Genomic DNA, 20,340 nt, shown 5'->3' with positions numbered 1-20,340 from the left:
TTCTACTTTTGCACTTCAGTTTTCATGCTGTATTTGGTAACACCTTTTCACTATGGCTTTTGTGTTAGTGGTCTCTGCCTGCTCTTTCTCCTGCAGGGTCTCCTGGTGCTTCTTCTTTCAGCAAAGAAGGGGTTGGTGGGTCTAAGGCCTTCAAAACAAAAGGTGACCTTTTTCTCTGTAATTTCAGGGACTGCAGGTGTTTGGACCACTCTAAAAGGGTATTTCTAACCAGATGGAAAAGGCTAATTTAATTCTTATGAAAGCTGGGTGTTGCTTGGTAAGTAGAAATAATATAGTGACTGGTTCTCTGTGCTTTACAGTGCCCAAATAATAATGTTAAGAGTATTTAATACCATTAACTACACTTCCTCAGAAGCAACCAGAAGGGAGGTGCTTTCCCCTTCACACTGTCCCTGGGGCAGAGGAGAGCCTGGTCATGGTCAGGATTTGTCCAATTGTGAGAATCTAGGCTCTGCTCCACCTCCGTGAGGACCAGTGAAGCAGCACGTCCAGCTTTACCTGTGGGTACCTGAGCCCTCCTTTGACATGGGGATGCAGCAGGGCCTGGGAGCCCTTGGAGGGGAGGGCAGCGCTGCCTACCTCGGGCTGGGGAGAGCCAGTGCTGTGCTGGGGAGCTGCACCCCCCTGCGAGTGTCTTGCAAGTCACAGTGCTGCAAGGAAAAATGAACTCAACGCGCTGTTGGAATGGGCAGTAAAAGTTTGATGGCAAAGTTTGGGTTTGTGGTATTTTTCACTCAATCCTGGAGCTGGCAAGGTGAATCCTCTCCATCACTGGCAAGCCCTCACCCTCTAAGCCCTTACCCTGAAAAGGGCTTTTTTCATGTGAAACAGCAGCAAGGGGGGGTTAGGGTTTTGCTGTTGCTCTGGTGCCCTAAATGGGCATTGTGCTGGGGCACAGCAAGGATGTGCAAATGTGTCCCTCGTGGTGCTGGCACAGCTGAAGGAATCATCTCCATGCAGGACATGGTGCAAGCACCTTCCTCTGTGGTTACCCCAAAGCAGCTCTGATTTCTGCAGCTGTACCTTGAAGCTGGTACACTGACATTTTCCCTCTTCCCTTAAGAAAAAAAATAAAAATCTAGCATTTAAACATTTGCTTTGGTAAAGGATGAAATGGAAAAGTAGGTCGGATTTGAAGGATCCCAGCCCTGACAGCGTCCCTTCTAGAGCTCCAGACCCAGGTTTTTGGAGAGAGACAGAATATGACTGCAGTGGGGCTTCTCACGCTTGTTTGTGCTTTGTGTTCCTGTGTACAAATTCACCCTCAAAATGCCTGGGATAAACTATATCCCCACACTTTTAAGGGAAGGATTTGGTTGCTGGCAATATATTTATGAAATGAAGCTACCCCTGTTCACTCCTTTGAAACTTAGCTGGCTTTTACCAGGAAGCAGGGTTATTTTTTGCTCTTAAATAGTCTAAGCTAAATTAGCTGAAACCTAATTACAGCATGCCTTTGATTAAAGCCAGACAATGCGCTCTGGAAGCTAGGATCAAAAATTACAAGACTTGATGTTGCTGAAGGATTAAGAAGGAGAAGAAAAATGACTGATTAATTTTTAAAATCAAATCAGGATTGCTCTTTGTATGTGGAACAAAGGTTGCAGTGAAGTCAGGCAAACCTTTTGGATTCAGGAAAACTTGACTTTCAATAACATGACTCTAATTTCATTTCATGAGCATATAACTGAAATCCGAAAAGAAACACCAAAGATGATTTCTGCAGCTATTCTTACAGATCAGGAGAGAAATAATTGTAAGTCTTGTGTGAGATCTGGAAATCTTATTAAGATAGTTTGACTTGTAGACATGACACCTTTTGGTCAACATCAGCTGTGCAGCCAAACAGCTGGCTGCTTGCCTTAATCACTGAACCTTTAGAAAGTGGTCTGTAATTATTTTCATACCATACTCTGAAAATAACCCTGCTTAAAGAAATTGTGCTTGTTGCTAGAAAAACAAATGCTGATTCAACAAAGCTCCTTTTAAAAATACTTTTGTACCTTTAGCTTAATAATGAGCAATGGGCTCATTGCTCTACTGATTTGAATCCTGAAGATTTTTGATTCTCCATCTGGCAAGATATTGAGGCATGTCTTTTTTACAATCTATTGTGCTCTGAAACAAGCACACATGGGTTTCTGTACACAGACTTTTTTCCAGTTTCTGAAAGTGGAGTATTCTGTAATACTGTGGCGTTTTTATTTATTGACCTTAACATGCGTCAGAGGGGGTTGATATCCTCATTTGACCCTATTGTCTGGGCAGAAGGAAATTTAGGAAAAGTGGTTCCTTGGGAAATTAAGTCTCTTTAGGATTACTTATAGGCAGGGGTGCAAACCTAGAATGTGAAAACAGAACAAGGAGAGGAGGCTCATGGGCACTGGAAAATGTGGTGCAGGAGCTGGCTGGGAGCTAATGGCAGGGATTGGTCTCTCCCACAGATCCCCATGTGTGGTTCCTGATCATATGGAAGGCAATTCTTGGCTATCCCAAGGCCTCCTATTTTTGTCACTTACCTGTTAAATTTGAGTGAAGACATCAAACAAATGAAGCTAAGCCATGAAATGACTGGCAATGGGCATTAGGATGGGAAAGTGAATTCCCCTGTGCCAGAAAAGGCTAAAAGCTCCCTGGTGCAGAATACAGCCCCAGGGGAAAATATTGTAACCTAATCAAAATGACTGGTAGCTTTAAAAACAACAGAAAGATCCAAGAGACGGCACCAAGCTCTTCCTTTCTGGGGATAATGTATTGCAAACAAATTTGATGGAGACCCCGAGAGGATGAAATGACCCTCGACAGTGTGGATCTTGAGAAGAGTGACAGGTAGAGTGTGAGACTGAGGCCTGGCTGGAGCTGGGAAATCTGGTGTGCTAAGCGCCATATGGTCCTCCTAGCGCGTGTGCGAGACCTCATTTCCACACCCAACTGCTCACAAAAAAATAGCACTGGTGCTATCACCAGTTGCCTTAAACTCGCTTCAAACTGGGTAACCCCACTGTCTGGTCCTTGCTGCTGCAGCCTGGATGACCCGTGGGTCATAGGCTTTGTGCTCTGCACGCAAGGAGAAATGCATTTTCAATTATTCACTTTTTATAGGTATGCATGCATATGTCTGTACGTAAGTATATCTGGCTTACATTTAATGTTTGGTCCAGCAGAACAAGAGATCACTCCTTACCATTTGGCTATTAGCAGATGGAAGTGAGATTTAAACCAAAGATGTCCCAAAGACAAATCCCCACTGTCCTCTTTCAGCCCCTCGAGGTTGGCACGGCTCTCCCTGCCACAGCCCTGGGCAGGGGCAGCATCACTACTGTCCCTGAAGTTAGTGTCCCCTTCTTGCCATGACTGTTTCTCCATTCCTGCAGGGACAATTTGATCCTGAGCCACGTGCTCAGGAGTGGCGCTGGCACAGCTGTGCTTGCCCTGATCCGCTGCTTTCCAGCACAGCGTGGTCTGTGGTCCACAGGTGTGCAGCAAAAGGCTGAATTTAATTGACCTAGTGCTTGTAGGACACAGTAGGAAATTATTTGCCAGAATACAGGTTCAAGCAAGTCAGAAATATAAAGTGTATCTTTTGGTAAAGCCCTAGGAGAAAACTTTTCCAAGCTAAGAGAGAGGGGTAGGCATTTCTTGTTACTTTTCCTGCTGATATATAACATCTATTAGGATGTAGTTCTTACACTTGCATTAATCAGGGAAGCTTCCCACTCTCTGTAGCCAAAAGAAAAATCAGGATACAAGCTTCCTAGAAACAGGAAAGAAATCACTGCTTGTAGCTGGACAAGATGCTAATCCTGAAATGAGGACTTTGGCTGTTAAACTTGGCATATCAGGATTTGTGCCAATTAAATTTATTTTTCTGAAGTGAGGAGGGAAGAGCACTAAAGTGATAGTGTCCTGTGGGGGACTTTGGCCCCCAGTGGTGGGTGATGTAGGACTGGCATTGCCACTTCCCCTGTGGCAATGTTGGACCCCCTCCAAGGAAAAGGGTGGGAAGTTGCTGCTCCTTAGGGAGCATGCTCATGGTATGAGGTCCTGTCCCTGTGAAACACTTCTGGTCTCTCCAGACTATTTTTCATTTGTTGTGGAGACGTGTAACTGTGCCTCTATGGCACTTTTTAATTAATGCATATGAAGCACAATCATCCGGGTGTGAGGACAGAGAATATAACTTAGTTTCTTGGTTTATAGGTTCTTGCTGCATCTCCAGTAATTGCAGACATCTCTGCTAGTTTGAATATATGTTTCAGAGTGCATTTTATTATGTAGTATCAAAAAGGTGTGGCACTCTAGTGTCATTTCAGAACAAGGTTTGTACCAGGAGGCTCAAGAACTGGGATGGAGATGCTCTTACTTCTGAGCTAACTGGGACCCTGTGTAAAGAGAGCAGCTCTGAAAGCCGGAGGGACACTCTGCCGTATTGAAGTACAAATGCTAACAGCCATCTGGGAGGCTTAATAATGGCTAGAAGAGGCACCGAGCCTGACCATAAAATCAAGTTGCTGCCATGGTTCTGCAAGAATTTCCAGCCAGAGGGGGAGCTGAGGTGGGGATGGCCGAGCATGGAAGAGCACCAAGCTGAAACACAGCTGGGATGGCAGAGAGGGAATGGAAAATGCAGCACGAGGGAGCTCCTGTAGCCACTGCAAGCCCAAGTGTGCTGAGCTAGAGAGCAGTGGAGAAACCATCCCAGTCTTCAAGAGGGCCCAACCTGCCAGTCTTAAGAATATTTGCTTTTGTTTTTCCACCTTTGACAATTTTTGAAAACAAGTTAAAGTGCTACTACAAATCTCAGGATTCTAATAGGAGGTAATTAGTAACAGGGTGAGTGAATTAGGCTGCCAGTTCTCCATGGCAGTCAATGGTGATTGGGCATATTTTTTTCTAGAATATACTACCAATAAAATTAAGGAAAAATTTCTCCACATCTCCCTAGTCTACTGCTCATTACTAAATGTTACGTTTTTTTAAATCTTTCAGGAGGCTTCTGAACTGCTTCAATATATCCACAGCTCTATGTTTCTCCATAAAAGAAACCTATTGAAGGAAAAAGCACATGAAAATCAAGGTGAACTGCAAGCAATGAAACTTCTCACAGGCAAGAATTTTGGTGGTTACTTGTGCTGGTGCAAACTAACTGTGGTTGATACCAGACATTAGAGCTGGCAATCTCTGCAGGAGGGAGCATGGTTACCCTGCTCTTCTTGAGGACTGAACTAATTTCAAGTGTAAGAGCTAAAGGCAAGTGTCTCTCAGTGACCTGGCCCTGCATCTCTGCACCAGTGGGGGAAGCTGTGGCTGAAAGAGGGCAAATTTTGTTTCAGTACCTGCTTGTGCTGTTTGGAGACATAGGGATGCTCTGTCCCTATGCACCTGTGAAGGGACTCTGCCTCCCTTGGCACTTGGCCACCAGCAGGCAGTTACTAGAATTGCTGACAAGTGTTTTGTGTTTCCTGGAGGTTGTTATTTAAATAAATAAAAAAGCTTACTCAATACCATTTTGTAAGGAAAAGTTCCCCATTTTTCTTTCCTGTTTTTTTTTTTTCTCCTAGGGCAGAAAGGAAGGTACAAAATACAACTGTTTTGCTTTTTTTCTTGGGGAAAAAAAAAAAGAATTGTAATTATAATTCTGACCTCAAAGCTGGTTTTGATAGGGTAAAAAAAATTATTTTTAAAAAATAGAACTGGACACAGTTCCATTGCTACCACAGACTTCAGCTGGGTTTGTTGCAGATCCATGACTGACACAAAATCCTCTGTCTCAAATTCCAATGAAACCTTCAAAAATTCATTCCCCCTATATACTTGTTTATTCCAAGAATACATTTGGATTTTTTTTTTTAAATAGAGCTTTAGGCTGAGGAAAACTAATTGACTTATTAAACTTTTGCAGAAGGTTGATTCCTTACAGGATGTAAAGCCTCAGGTATGTTTTAGGCAGATATTGCGGTCTCTGACCTACTTAGGGTCCAAATCCTATTTAAGCACTGGTGTCCTTCTGGTGGCACAACTGGTTGTCAGCATGGTAGTTAAGTGAATATGCAAATGTTTGCAGAATCAGGGCCCAAATCTAGTTGCTGGGCATGTGCTGTTAAATGAGGTGATGGGTTTCTGCCCTCAGCACTTTCCTGAGCTTTTGCTTGAGCAGAACCTGGCTCCATCACTAAACCCTTGTGGTGATGTTTTAATGCCCCAAGGAACTGGAAATGCTGTCAGTGAGCAAGAGCAACACAAGTGTGGACGGACATAGGGAACTGCTGCTCCTGCCAGGCTGTGCCATCCAGGATATATTGTAATTGGGAAACGAGGCCAGAAAGGCAGCATTGCAAGACAGAAAGTGCTATTCTGCTGTCAAGGAAATGCTACAAAAGCAGGAGGGAGCGAGCGCTTAGAGAGCAGGCTGGCAGAGCTGCAGCCCTGCTGCCGCGGGGGGCCGGGGGCGGCAGGCAAGTTCGCCCCGGGAGGGCGAGAGGGGAAAGGAGGACACGGTGCAACGTGGTGCCGCCCGTTAAAATATTAACAGGTTTTTTGCAGGCGGTGGGGGAGGCAGTTTGTTTTCCTCTGTTGTTGGGGTTTTTTTTTCTTCTTTCCCCGACGTCTTCCTTTTCCCCGAAATAAAACTCATTTTTAAAAAGCGAATACAAATTGAAAAAAGCGGCGGAGTGGCGGCGGCAGCAGCGCTGAGGCAGCGGGCGGAGGCCGGAGCGGTGCCCGGGCGCGGGGCGGCTCCGCGGGGCGGTGCGGGGGGGCGCGGGGCCCCGCCCGGCTGCTCCGCCCGGCGTGCGTGGGGGCAGCGCCGCGCATCCCCGGCTGGCGGGCGGCTCCGCTCCGCTCGGCTCCGCGGGGCTGCGGCGCCATGGAGGCGGTGGACCAGGTACGCGGAGCCCCGCGGGGAGGGGGGGGGAGAGAGAGCGCGGAGCGGGCGCGGTGCTGACTCCTTCTCTCTGCTCGCAGCTCGCCTCCGCGGGCACTTTCCGCGTGGTGAAGGAGCCGCTGGCCTTCCTCAGGGTGCTCGAGTGGGTGAGTCCCGGGGGGGGGGGTTCGGTCGCGGGTGGGCTGGGGGCGCTGACACTAAAGTGCGCGCACGGCGCTGCGCACCGCGGAACAGGTGGGAGCCGGGCTGGGACGGCGGCGGGGGCTGGGGGGGGTCTCATCCTACAGCGACGGGACGGGCTGGGGGCTGGGTTTGTGAGTGCCCCCCCTCATCCTTCTGCTGGATGCAAACGATTTTTTTTTAAAAAAAAACAACCAAAAAACGGGGGGGGGAGAAAATCCTCATTATGCATTTAGCAAACTTGTCTCTGGGCCGCGCGGGGAAGGAGGCAGATAATTGGTTTGCAGAGCAATGTCACTGTTTGTTGCTCTGATGCTCATTCGTAGTGAAGTCTGCAGGTCAAATGACATTCATCGCCAGTAGGTCTGCGGGAGGAGAGAGCCTCTCTGAACGGAAAGTTCAGAACATGTCATGGAGGATTAATCACATTCCCCTAACGCCGACTGGCTGGGGAATTATGTAAGCCACGTATTTTGGGGGGCGCGTTCATGTGCGGGTGCTTTTATCCACATGTTCTTACCTGCTGCGCACAGCCCGGCCGCGGGGTGTTTGCGAGGGGGTGTTTCGGTGTGCTGGGGGCAGCTGCTTGCCCCAGACCCGGTCCCTGCCCATGGTCAGCAGCTCCTCTTTCACCCGGGCACCTTGAAGTACCAGGTCCCACGGAGCCGGGTGACGGGGATGCGGTGATGCCACAGGCTTGGGATGAGGTGGCCCTGCAGCGGGGTGACCTCCATGTGGAGGATGGACAAGGTCCCTTGTGTTCCTCACCCAGAGCTCCTGCAAACCCACCTGGCACTGCTGCTCATGGCTCGAGGAGAATTCAGGACATCCAGGGGCTGAGCCCCAGACACCGGTCTGGGGATGCTTCAGTCACTCTGCATGTCTCACTGTGGAGCAGAAGAATGGGGAGCAAAGCTACTTCTATGGCAAATAGCTGCTGCGAGTGTGGTCTTTTGACTGTCTGCTCGATGAAGCTATGTCTGGTGGCGGTTGGGAAGCAAGCTCCTGTGGAAAGGGCTCTGGGCTGGGGGTGCAGGCTGTGCCCTTTGAGGAAACTGTTCCCCCTGGTGCATTGGTGTCCTCGGGACAGCAAGTGGGAACTCTTTTCTCTTGGCAGTTGCCTAGGTCTGTAACTTCTTCCAACAGCTGAATATAAAAGCTACCTTTGTCATGGTTGAAATCCACACGTAGAAATCTTCTGGCTGCTCTATCTGCACATTGCCTGGTTGTGTATATATATATATATATATATATAAATGCACATGTGGCTGTATGTAAACAGAGCTCTCCTGACACGGCTGAGGTCTATCAGTCCTTGGCAGTAAGGGAATGCGTGTTAACACTTAAGGTGGTGTGACAAATTACTTTTCCCCTTTTGACATGTATGTGTCTGTAATTAAGCACATTTTAGTGTATGGTATGTCAGAGTGTGGAGGACCTTTTTGGTGAGGTGGTTTGTTTGTGGTTGGTTTTTTTTTTTATATACTTTAAAGGCCTTTTGGATTACCCAAATTCCAGCTCTATTCACTTCACCTTGCTGCTCCCATCTTCCTTCTCCTCTCCCCAGGTCTACCAACTGCTATCCACCTCTCTTTACCATCTCCAATCTCAACTAAGTGTCCATCTCTCCCTCAGACTTCTTTTTTCAGCCTAATTATCATTTTAAACTTTAAAAAAAGACCAAATGCTCCAGCTGATTCTGTGGCCGCTTCCACATTGCCCGGCAGCCTTACAGCCCTCGGTGCACTTGATCAGAACAGTCAAATTACTCTGCTAATTGCTGGATTTACAGCTGTTTCATTTTGGGTGTTAAATGATGGGTGAGTGGGGCTTTTTATGCAGAAAATGCTGGTGACAGTGGAATTTATTAAACCTGCTCTTGTTAATGCTGATGAGGTTTTTGGAGCTTTACAGTAATCACCTGTCAGAGGGTGTGACCGGTGTCGTGCGAGTGACGTGGCAGCTGAATCATAACACCCAGTTTTACAGAGTTTTAGGATTTGGGAAAGCAAGTGCAAGTAACTTTAATGTTGCCTTCTTTTGGCTTATTTGTCATCTAAAAGGGAGGTGTTAACTTCTGCTTTTGGAAAACTTACGCTTTTTTTTAATGCTTATTTCCCAGAAAGCCAAGTTTTGACTTTCTAGTGTGAAAAGCAAGCAGGTAGAGCACAGAGGTGGGGAAAGCCCTTTCTGTAATCTAAGATGGGGAAAACTGGCATTTCTGCCCTGTTGTTTGTGTACTGTAGCCCATATGCTACTCATGGCATCTCGTAACACCTCCCACTTGAGTCCTAGATTGCATCTGCAAAGAAATAAAGTTCATAGCCCAGCTGGTGACGCACCGATTCGGGGTGTTGGGTGGCTCTCGTGTCTGGGGGGAGGCTTTGTGGTGTTGCAGCACAGATGGCAGAGGTGGGGGGTTCTTCAGAAGGGCCGGTAGGGTGGAGATGGTGTAGGTCCTCAGCTGGGCCAGGCAGTCCAGCCTTGAATTTGCACTGTTGTCTCTTGGGCAGTTTGGGTAGGTGCGTCTCTATTAATAAACCTCTTGTACAACGGTGCTGCTGAAATTTGTGTATTAATGAGTGCAAGCATTTGCAAGTCTGGAGACAACTGAGGTGGTTGTAGGTTTTTCAGGTGTGAAACTGTAACTGTTGCAGAAACAATCTATAGGTGTGCAAATTCCAGCTTACCTGTAGTCTGCCTCGGACATAGACCTCTGTCTTGAGGAGCAGGGACTTTATCTCACCTTCTTCAGTCTTCTGCTTTGATTATCACCTAACACCCAGAGAGAAGATGCTGAGATAAAACTGATTCTTCTGAATATTCACAGCACTGTAATATGTTTTCATTTGTATTTCCCATGTACTTTCTAATCTTATTTCCAACCAAGAAATTGCATTTAGAAGCCATTAAGAGACAACATTGGCTCAGGTCCAGGAAAAGTAAAGAGAAAGTAAAGTGACTTGTAGCAATTAAGCAAAAGTGGCATTTTTTGAACTCTACCTTGGTGTAATAGATTGTGTACTTAGAGCGTGCGAATCACAAATCTGGGCTTGGAAAACTGCACACAGCTCTACAGGTTAGGCCCTGGGTGTTTCCAGCTTTGAGTCAACTCTTGTTTCATGGCATGTGCTGGGGGCAGGGAAAAGCTGTTTAAAAGCTGTTTGTTCTTGTTCCTCTTTATTCCCCTGGCTGTCACTCCACAGATCTTTGCATGAGAAGAGGGTGTCCTTCTGAAGCTTATTTCTCATGTTAATCTACTGTGGCACTACAACTAGTTGTTGCAATGTCACAAACACTATTACAACTTCACTTGAGAAATGACTCTCCTGGCTGCTCACCTGACAATAATGAATAAGGAAACATGAAAGAGAAGAAATACGTTCATTTGTTTCCTTGGATTAATTTCAGTCCTGTGGATCTCTAGACCACTTTTACTGGGGTCTGCAAAAAGTGAGCAAGACGAGCAAGTTTGTCAGTTGTGTCTATTTGTTTTGCAGTCGTCACCTCTCTGGAGCCCTACAAAAGCAAATCAGGTGGAAAGCAGGGCTCTGTGCGTGGCAGCGTGATCTGTGTATGAACTACTTTATGTACGATCAGGTGCGAAAATATTTTTGTAAAAATGAAAACTTTGTATCGCTAGGCTGAGGTTTGTAACTACTGCTGCTGCTTCCTCACAGTAATTTGCCACAAACTACTTTCCCCCTGCAGACCCAAAACAACCTGACCTTTGTCCAGTTTCCGTGTAAAATAACAGGAACCGCAGTGCTGTCTGTAACACCTTTCCCTGTAATCCTTGATAAATAGCAGAGATGCAGAAACTCCGTCGTTTTACAACATGGGAGGTGGTGTGATTGCCTTGCTGATTATCTGCAGGTTGTTGGTTTAGAATACCGTGCAACAAGCTCCCTGCTCCACCAGCTTGCAGCCCTGTCTGGGCTGGCGTGAGCACAGCCGAGGGGGTGTTTTAGGCACAAAGACCTCTGCCTAAGCCAGTGCTGCTTGTATCAGGGCAGATGGGAGTCATTTATGTTGCAGCACAAATCTTGGGGCTTTTCTTGATAGGACAACTTGAAGTGGACGTTAGGATGTTCAATGAACCCGAATGTATCTGCGGAGGAGTTTGAATTCTTGCCTTTGTGCAGAAAAAATACATTCCAGGCCTTGCAAGACTGCAGATCATCACTGTTCGTGAGCATCTCCATGGGATGTGCCAAAGATTTCCAAAACAGCTCAGGGCTTTTGGACAACAAATCCCCATTCATCTCTGGTGGAAACTGGACAAAGGAATTGCAAGGCAGTTTCAAAAAATCTGTGTGTACGTGGACCACGCTAACCTTGCTTTTCTTCCTTGCCTTCACGATGTGATCGTTTGACTGGTGAGCCAGGAAAAAGGCCAGGCTGTCGCCAGCCTGGCAAGAGTCAAGCTTGCTTTGATTGTATAGCTTCTGAAAGGGTTAGCACCCCTTGCCTTGCAAACAGATGTGTGTTTGGAAGACAAAGGGAATCTAAATCTTGAAAGACTGATAATAACTCTTGTCTTTTGTCCTACTGCTGATTGCTCATCTGGCCATGGAATGCTTTTGTTGGATTGTATTTGCATGCATATGAATGGACATAAGTAGCTGCGTGCTTTCAAGTGTGTCCTAGAAAAACCTAGATATCTTGAGATGCTGAAAATAAATGGAAAAAAAAAATTAAGAAGGTAATGCTTGTACGAGACGTGTGTGATTAGTAGTTTGCTCTGTATAGTATATTATGAGCCTGAGATATTTTATAGTTGCTCAAGACTCTTCATCACGTTTGCTTGGGCTTGTTTGGTTTTTGCTTAACCAGAAGGCTGCTGTCTACTCTGGCATGGGCAGAGACTTTAGGTGGTGGAGCGGGGTAACCTTGCTGCAGCTTAACACTCCTCATGGATGCAGGGCTGGAAGACTTAAGTGTTTGATCTTCTCTACCCTCATATTGAAAGAAAAGCCATAATAAAAAGAATATTTCTTTCTGCCTGCTTATGTTGCTTATACAATGCGAGGATCAGATGCTGCATTCGGTGCTGGTTCCATCCATCTTGATGTGCAAGCTACACAAACACATGTAAAAAATGTATTGTCAATTTTTTTGATGTTTACCTTGGAATGTAGGTACCCAGCTGTTCGTGAAAACCTGGACCCAGTTACTACCTCAAAGATCTTGTATGTGTAGTGTCAGGTCAATAAAACATGTGCCACTTAATCAAAAAATGTAAATCCATTTCTATGGTATTTTAATATTAGAAAGATAATTACCGTGTAACTAACCCTTCTCTATAAGCTGTCATTAATTGGATGATTTTTTTATAGGCAGCTTAGCATAATGCATGCAAAATACACTGCGGCTCTGTACAGACAAAAATTGCCACAGTGAAACGATGAGATGTGAGCGTCCAAGAGACCTGAGCCCTGTGAACAGGCTTCATCGGTCCTTGTCACTGGGCGTGCGACTTCTGAACACCCATCGGGGCATCAGTAATCAGGCAGGGAACTGTGTTGGAGAAGTTACTTTTATTAGGAAGAATTGGGAGGTGGATTTTGCTGTTAGACATCAGGCTCTGTTGTGTGCGATAGGAAAGATCTGAAAAGTTTTTGTAGTCTCAGTGCAGACAGATGTGAAAGCCATATGTTGCTCTGTCAGTGGGACTGGGACAGAGGCAGCAGAAGCAGTAATCATGCCTTTTGGTCTTAAAGCCTCACCTTCTGGGAGTCTTGTGATACTGAAACCTTTGGCTTTGATAAACCAAAGGTTTGTTTTTAGATCAGGGTAGCAGAAGAAGGATGGAAGCCCTAAAGACTGAAAACCCAGAACACAAGTGAAAAAGCAGATAATCTGTCTTGTGATCCTATGGTTTTAGGCAGACTGCAGAGAGCTGGCTGTTCTCCGCGCTGGTCATGTGCATGTTTATCTGTGTGCATCTCTTGTGGGAAACTGAGAACTGTGCTAATCTTGTCCCATCAAAAAGTTGCTGTTAGAATGGTACAAATGCTGGCACAGGCAAGGAGGGAAGGAGAAAAGGTCAGCGATGCCTGACCACATTGCAAATAAATGACATCTTTCATCTGAAAAGTGCCTACCATTTTCCAGTTAGGTTCACGTTGTGGTCGTGGAGGAATTGATTTTAAAAGGTCACCTAACAATTCATTCAAATCCTGATGATTCTCAGGCAGCCCAGAGTGGGACCTGGTGGTATAAACGAGTGATGCAGGATTAGCACGTGTGGTTGAGATACAGTGCTCCAGGAGGCAGGAGGTTTGGAGTTACGTCCTGCTTCCATGGAGATCCCTGGGTGAAACTGGTAAAATCTCCTCATGGTAAGCCACCTTCTTGATGGCAGCATCTGCTGGTGTTATCTGAATGTGGCTGTTCAAAGCGTTAGGAATAGAAGATGAGGAGAGAGACTCATTAATGCTAAACTTTATTATATATGCAAACCAGGTTTCTATGAAAGGAAGAACAAAAATGATCTGACTTTCAAACTAGCAAGAAGATGCATGGAGATAGAGCGTTCTGCCATTAGACATACACAGTGAAAGTCTCCTTGGCAATTTTTGTGAGGGAGATGTTTGTCATCACTCCTGTAAATCAGCATCTGCATAATTGGAGCCCCGGGTAAAAGCCCTGCACGTTGACATCTCTGGATTCAAATGTTGCGGTCGGGAGAGGATAAGCTTGGAAGTGCTTACGATAACGCCCTTTCATCATTTGGATCCTCTGGTCCCTGAGTTAACCTGGATTCACGGCACTACATGTGATCCCAACAGGCAGGAGACCTCCTGGTCGCCGGCTGAAGTCTCCGCTCTGCTCCGGGAGAGAGGACCTCCTCCTGACGCAGAAGGGGGGAGGCAGAAAGCAGGTAACGCTGGGCTCTGCACAGGGCTGGCGATGGATGGCAAAGTGCTCGCGCCACACCTCTGCGAGCGCAGCTTTCTCCTTTGGCACCGAATAAAAGCGGTTAAGTAGTATTATGGTCCTGGGGTGCCATGCGGAAAACAGCGCTTGGCTGGCTGGCCAGCCCGGCAACTGGCCAAAGGGGTCTTAATGGCTCTTAGTCTCGGGGGGGATCTGCAAAGTGCTGTAAAGAACATTATGGAAAGGAACATACAGCGTGGAGGTGCTGCTTTTAAGGTGTTTGTTCAAAGTGGCATATGTACTGCAAAGTGTGACATAGTTGCTAAGGTGACAGCTTGCTTGCTTTTTGGCAAAAGCAAAAGAATACTGAATATAGACAAACTGTAAGCTTTTCTTTGTTTAATTTGCACAGTTTTATCCTCTGGCCATTGTAGAGACTTCTTGGGTTTGTCTTTGGAAGCAGTGTTTTCCCATTCAGAATACTTCACTCAGTTAGAAAAGCTAATACTGCTCCCCATTATTAAGGAAATGCTTAAACCACATAAAATGATGGGGGTTTCAGTGATTATAATTGTAAATACAAATTATGGCATTGAAAGGATTTGGTAATGGCATTCAGTCAAGTAAGGAAGTAGTCTCTAAGAACCTTTTATATAAAATAATATTAGATGTTGCCTCATTAGCAGCCTATGGATGTGGGCACATCCATGAGCGCACAGTCCAGAAGATTTTTTGCATGCGTTTGCAAACTGCTCAAACCTAAACTGAAATGCACGGTGAGGTGAGAACGCCTGTCGGTCAGGCTCAGAGGTTGGCTGGGGTGAGAGGGAGCGAGGTCCGGGCAGGGAGTCTTGCATCGGGCAGCTCGGTTACTGCCGCGGTTGAGCGTTTCATAACGCTGCTAGGGGAGAAGGATCAGCAGAGGGTTAGACTGACGAGGCCCCTCAAGAGAGGGGCTTTTCCAGATGAGCAGCCATCTGTGGCATGAAGCAACGTTGTGGTCCTCAGCGTGGAGAGGAAAGCAGAAAGGTCTTACAAGCCTAATGCCACCTTTGGTCCTTAGAGCAGTGGGGTATGAGCACGATCCAAGAAAAATGGCCAGGAAGGGCTGAAGTAACGTGCTCATTGCCCTTTACTGTTTTACCTTTCCTTTCTTTGTGATGTTCTAACGGACAGATAAATGTGTTCCTCTGCACAACCTGTTCTGTCTGTGCCTTTTCCAAAGTGCCTTGGCATCTGGGGAGGAGGCTGCGTTAGAGGCAGAGCCTGCGGGAGCTGCTGAGCTGATGCAGCCTGGAGCTCGGCATCAAAGTCGGGGGGAGCTCTGTGGGCTCCTCTTCCCAGCGAAGTGCTGGTGCAGATGTCCCAGCCCCAGTTTGGCAGTGCCATCGCAAGGCAGAAGTTCGCATGGGTGTTTTCAGTGGTCAGAGATCATGACGCTCTACACAGGGGGCTTTTGCTGGGGGATTGGGGATGTCTCTTTGCTCAGAAGACCCCTACAAGCATCCTAGGCACCGAGATGTGCAGCAGGGAGGTGGTGTCCTGTTTCTCTGTGTTAAGGAAGCAGGAGAAAAGCAGGAAGATTTCAAGAAAGTGTTACACGTTTTCAGATGAGAGGTGTACAGTCCCAGACCCACTGCCAGAAACAAATCTGATTTGACTGTCTTGCAAAACTCCTGACCTGTCAACTTGATCTTTATTCCATGCGAAATACCAGAGCTTGCTGCAAACAGCCTGACTGAAAATTCACTAGAAGTGCTCAAGAACCTGAAGTATTGAGGGTGAAATTCTGCCCAGAAGATCTCGGAAAGAAATGCTACCTAACATCAGCAAGATCATTGATACATCAGGAAGTAATTTATAATAACAGCTCTTCGGTAGCTCTTTGAATTTCAAAAAGTTTATTGTGTCTGTCTTCAGTCTTCACTTTTCCTGACATTAATGTTCTGCCCCCATGTGTTATTTCTCAGGTGGTGCAAATTCAAAGTATCTTTGGCTTGAAGTGATCAGCCTCAGCTGAAATCCTTTGGGTGCTTGTACTGGGGCTCCATGTTTGACACTGCATTTATCGATCTTCCTAATATTAGGTGAAAAACCTCTATGGCACCCCAAATAATACTACAGAAGTAGCAAAATCTTCCTTGCCAGGTTCCCAAAAACCAAGGAGACAACCGGCTTGTTGGTACAGCCTCCCTGATGTGGGCTGTATTATGGTCTATGGCTGCCTTCAGCATCCAAGTCAAAACACCCCATGATGCCAGGAAATATCTTACAGTTATTTAACAAGCAAACTTGAACTGTTTTCAGAATAATCTTCTTCCTGGCTGTGTGCTGGAGGTATGCTCGAAGCAAAACAAAACAAGGCAAGTCCCCCATCTGTGCGCGAGTTTAAAACCACATAGTTGCTTCCCCCTGCTACTCCTCACGCAGAGGCAATGTTGCACGCAAAAAAAAAGCACTGTTTTGTGTCGGGTTTTTACCCCATTTAAAACAACCTTGATAAGGAGGGAGTGGTGGCTGGGAGCAGTTGAACATGGCAAGGTCACAGCTCCCTCTTGGGACTGCGAGGGGAATGATGCCCGTGGGTGGTTATGGTGCCCAGCCCAATGGGGTTAGGTTTGATACTGGAAATTGGCTTATTACTGCAGAATATGTATATTGCAATAATTATCCTTTGGAGCTGAGCATTTTCTCCAAGTGCTTTTTCAGAGACTGTGCTTGAAAACCTCTCCTTGCAAAACTAAAGCAAGTGTGGGATTCCCCCACCGCCAAATCCAGCAGCCGATAAATCCGGCAGAGCTCTCCGGATTGCCATCTCCAAGGGCAGTCAGCATGCTGGAGTGGAATTAAGTCCCGCTTTGAAAGAACATGCCTGCCAAAAAATTAAACAATGGATGCCTTCCTGTTTAATTTTAACATTTTAATTAAATTCTTTGCTGCTGTGTGCCTTTGATCTCAGCAAGCTGATATACATGGTGTCTGCCGTTGTGTCGCAGCAGCGTTTTGTTCTAATCTTGCACGCAGACGCAAGGATGCGTTTGAGTGTGGATAAAAGTGCAGAAGCCGCACGCTGCCAAGTACTGAGTGCATCACAAACTGACTTTTCCAGTTGGTGACCAAAGGCATGTGGACAGGGGGATTATTCATGAGTATGGCTCAATAGAGCTTCTTTCTGAACATATTCTCTCCCTGTTTTTAATCTCCTCCTGTGAATGGTGCTGCAGGAAGAGTTTTCTTGATGGAATTACTCATTGAGAGGGTTGAGGCCAGGAGCTGAGATTTTTATTGCAAAACAGAATCAGTTTCGAGTGGGATAATTAATAAAGTTTGATCCCTCTGAAAGCAGAAGCAATGCTGTATGGCTTTGGGCACATCTATTGATAAGCCCCAGCCAAGTGCCTGGTTTAAGAGCCTTTGGCAGGCTGCTGGCTTTCTACGCAGCCGTGCAAAATGTGGGTACCGAGCGGCACGTAGCCAAGCAGTCCCACCGCAGCCGATTTCTAAATGTGTGGAAAAGTCTTCAAATAAAAATGTGGTTACAGGTTTGCCCTGTGCTGTTGGTGGCTGGGCTTCGATGATGACAGGAGGTGCTAAGCGAACTGGGAGTGTGCAGTATTTTTATGGCAAGGAAAGGTATTAGAGTGAGCTCCCTCACACTTTATAGCCTGGGGCAGGTGACTGAGGAGCATATGGAGTATTTGTCCTTTGCAATTTGGGCTGTACCTAAACGCCAGGGAAGCGGCTGTCATCATTGCATCAAAGAGTCATTGGTAGAACAGATTTGGAAAAGGAATTTAATTTCCTTGGGACAAGAATAATTTTTAATCTAAATTTCCATTAGAAACTTCAGCATTCCGATAGCGATTGTGAACGAAGAAACATTTTTCCTAGAAACTACAATATTTTGGTTAAAAATATTTCTGTAAAGAAACAGTCATCTCCTCTTCCTCTCCACAGCCCAGAGCATCCCCTTGCGCTGCCCCAGGCTTGCTCCTCCTGGAGGAGTCGCTGACAGTCGCATCGAGCGTGACCCTCCTGCGCGGTGCGGGATGTAGTCTGGCTGGGGAGCCTGATTTACAGAGCGGGGGCAGCGCGAGGGGCCAACCCAAACTCCTTGGAGGCACAGCAGTAGTGTTCCCAGGGTACGTATTGCAAGCCCTTAGCGCTGGGACTTGCAAAGAAGAGTCATTGGTTTTTGGAGGGAACATGACAACTTTTTAGGAAAAAGATGAGCAAGTTTAAAATGCAGAAAATGTCTTGGTGGAAAATGTTCATCCGACTTTTAAGACAGCATGTGCATGTTGGTGTTGTAGTCTATGTTTATATTTTGTGCCTAGCCCTTTCTTTGGTCAAAGTGGAGTTTTTCAGAGCTGCGCAGAGGCAGCACAGTCCGCTTTGCAGACAATCAGCGAGCCGCGTTCGTGAGCCTCCTTGTTTTGCCGCGTTGGCTCCGTGGGCTGTGCACGCTCCCGCTCTGCCGTTGCAGCCTGTCACTCGTGGCAGGCGGCTCTGCGGAGAGGGCGTCCGTTCCAGCACAAAATCTGTGCCTGGCCAGATTGCGAGGCCCTGGCAGGCAGCAGGAGCTGGCTTCACGGCGGGCCGACATATGCAGGGGACGCTGGGCGTGCCACGCGGCAGAGCCTCCTGCCGCCGTCGAGCGCGTTACGGTGCTTCCCGGGGAGGGACGATGCTGTGAAAATGAGCTTCTTGCCTGTGGTCCTCTGTGGCCTGGCGGCACTCCCTGCTGCGGGGACCAAGAGCTCTCACTGCTTTTTTTTTTTCTTTCCTTTTTTTCATTCCCTCCATTGTGTTTTCACAGCAAAATGACAGCAACAGGAGACTGAGATGGGGCTTGGGTCTCATGGCAGATCTGATCCAGCACAGCTTGCGTTGCTGAACAGTTTTTCTGCCATATAGCTCACCATAGCATAGTTAACTCATCTTTAAAAATAGTTTTCCATCTTTTTGCATATGTGCTCATTAGCACTGGCCACCTATGGGTGCAGCATTGGTTGGTAACGCAGCTGAAGAGGCTCTGGCAAAGCTAATAAATGTTTTTTTTGTGCAGCTTAGTCCCTAAAAAGTAGTTACTCAGCAATGATGAAACATCTCTGATGGCACAAACAGTTCCCAGCTATTCCCGACTTGCGATAAAACCCGCGTGTCGCTGGGCTGCCGGGAGGCAGGGCTCGAGTACCCCACATCTGCATTACTTCTGCGCAGAGAGATTGCTAAGCATGTCCTGGGTGTTAGGACAAGAGTACTCTTGCTTGGTTTGAAAGAGATTTTTTTTTTTTCTGGGGATTTTTACAATCCACCCCGTGATGTGCTTTGGGATGCATTCAGCTTTCTCTTCTGAATAGGGCTCCAGATGATGGAAATAAATTATCATAAATTAGAATAGATTGCACTCTTCAGCATCTCTACATCTGTCATTATGTTTCTTTAACAGTTCAGTTTAACATTTATACACACTCTGACAGCAGCTACTGGTGTGTATGCTATAAATATTGGCTTGGAGAAGACATTAATGGAGTTTAGGTAAACGTTTGATGCCGCTGAGATTCTGTTCCATATGGTGGTACACAGCGAAATCGGATTCAACGTGCCACGTATAGTGCTCGTCTATTCCCTATAGACTGGCCTCTTGGCATTTCGTCAGCTTACCGCCTTACCAAGAAAGCGCAGGTGCCTTCAAAGAGGAAAATGAGCTTCTTGCAGTCTGTTCTGCTTTTTATCACCTGTATTGTTTGCGATGTTTAAAGCCAACACGTAGCGTGTACGGATGGGAAGGGCCCAGGGAAAAGAGACGCCTCACAGAAGCGGCGGTCAGGAATTAGGTGACGAGCTGCGGGAGCGCTCCGCTTTGAACATGCGTGAAGAAAACCCGCGGGATTTTCTGGTCAAGATGCTGTTTTGTTAGACGGTAACTGAGTAACGGGGCAAAAGCTTTGTGTGTTGGTTGGTCACGGTTGCTAAACCTGAATTTTGTGACTCTCAACCCCTGACGAAACTGTCACCAAAACCATGTGTGGGGAGTGTTGTGTTGGGGTTTGAGGAGTCTGGCTTGTGTCCCACTGACTTGCAGGAGGACAAATAGCCGGCAAGAGGCAGGAAGAAACATATTCTGGTCCCTCTGGTGTTCCTTGCCATCGCTGAAGAGAGTTTGGATGTCTCCCACAAGTCCTTTTTTTGTTCGTTTTGTTTTATTTGTTTGCAGGGTTTTTTTTGGTTTTGCTAATTGCAACACCTTGAATAGTGTAGCCTGATGATGTGGCTGTCTCCTCTGCAGTATTCTCTGATTTATCGCAGTTTCAAGATAACCTGAGGGTAACAAATGTGGTGTGTGGCTCAGCCCTGCGGAGGGGCAGTTG

General features: G+C 46.6%; 1 protein-coding gene across 1 annotated transcript in view; it reads left to right on the top strand.

Annotated features, from left to right (window-relative positions):
• Nucleotides 1-6,735: 6,735 nt before the first annotated feature.
• The window catches only part of SYNPR (synaptoporin), a 109,771-nt gene continuing 96,166 nt past the window's right edge, over nucleotides 6,736-20,340 (top strand). The window contains exons 1-2 of the mRNA XM_054838671.1: nucleotides 6,736-6,904; nucleotides 6,985-7,050. Coding sequence (XP_054694646.1) covers nucleotides 6,887-6,904; nucleotides 6,985-7,050 — 84 coding nt within the window. The 5' untranslated portion in view covers nucleotides 6,736-6,886. The remainder of the gene's footprint in view (nucleotides 6,905-6,984; nucleotides 7,051-20,340) is intronic.

This window comes from Grus americana, chromosome 11, assembly GCF_028858705.1.
Source record: "Grus americana isolate bGruAme1 chromosome 11, bGruAme1.mat, whole genome shotgun sequence".
Lineage (NCBI taxonomy): Eukaryota > Metazoa > Chordata > Aves > Gruiformes > Gruidae > Grus > Grus americana.
The sequence above is the reverse complement of the archived record's forward strand: the minus strand, read 5'-3'. Positions and strand labels throughout refer to the sequence as shown.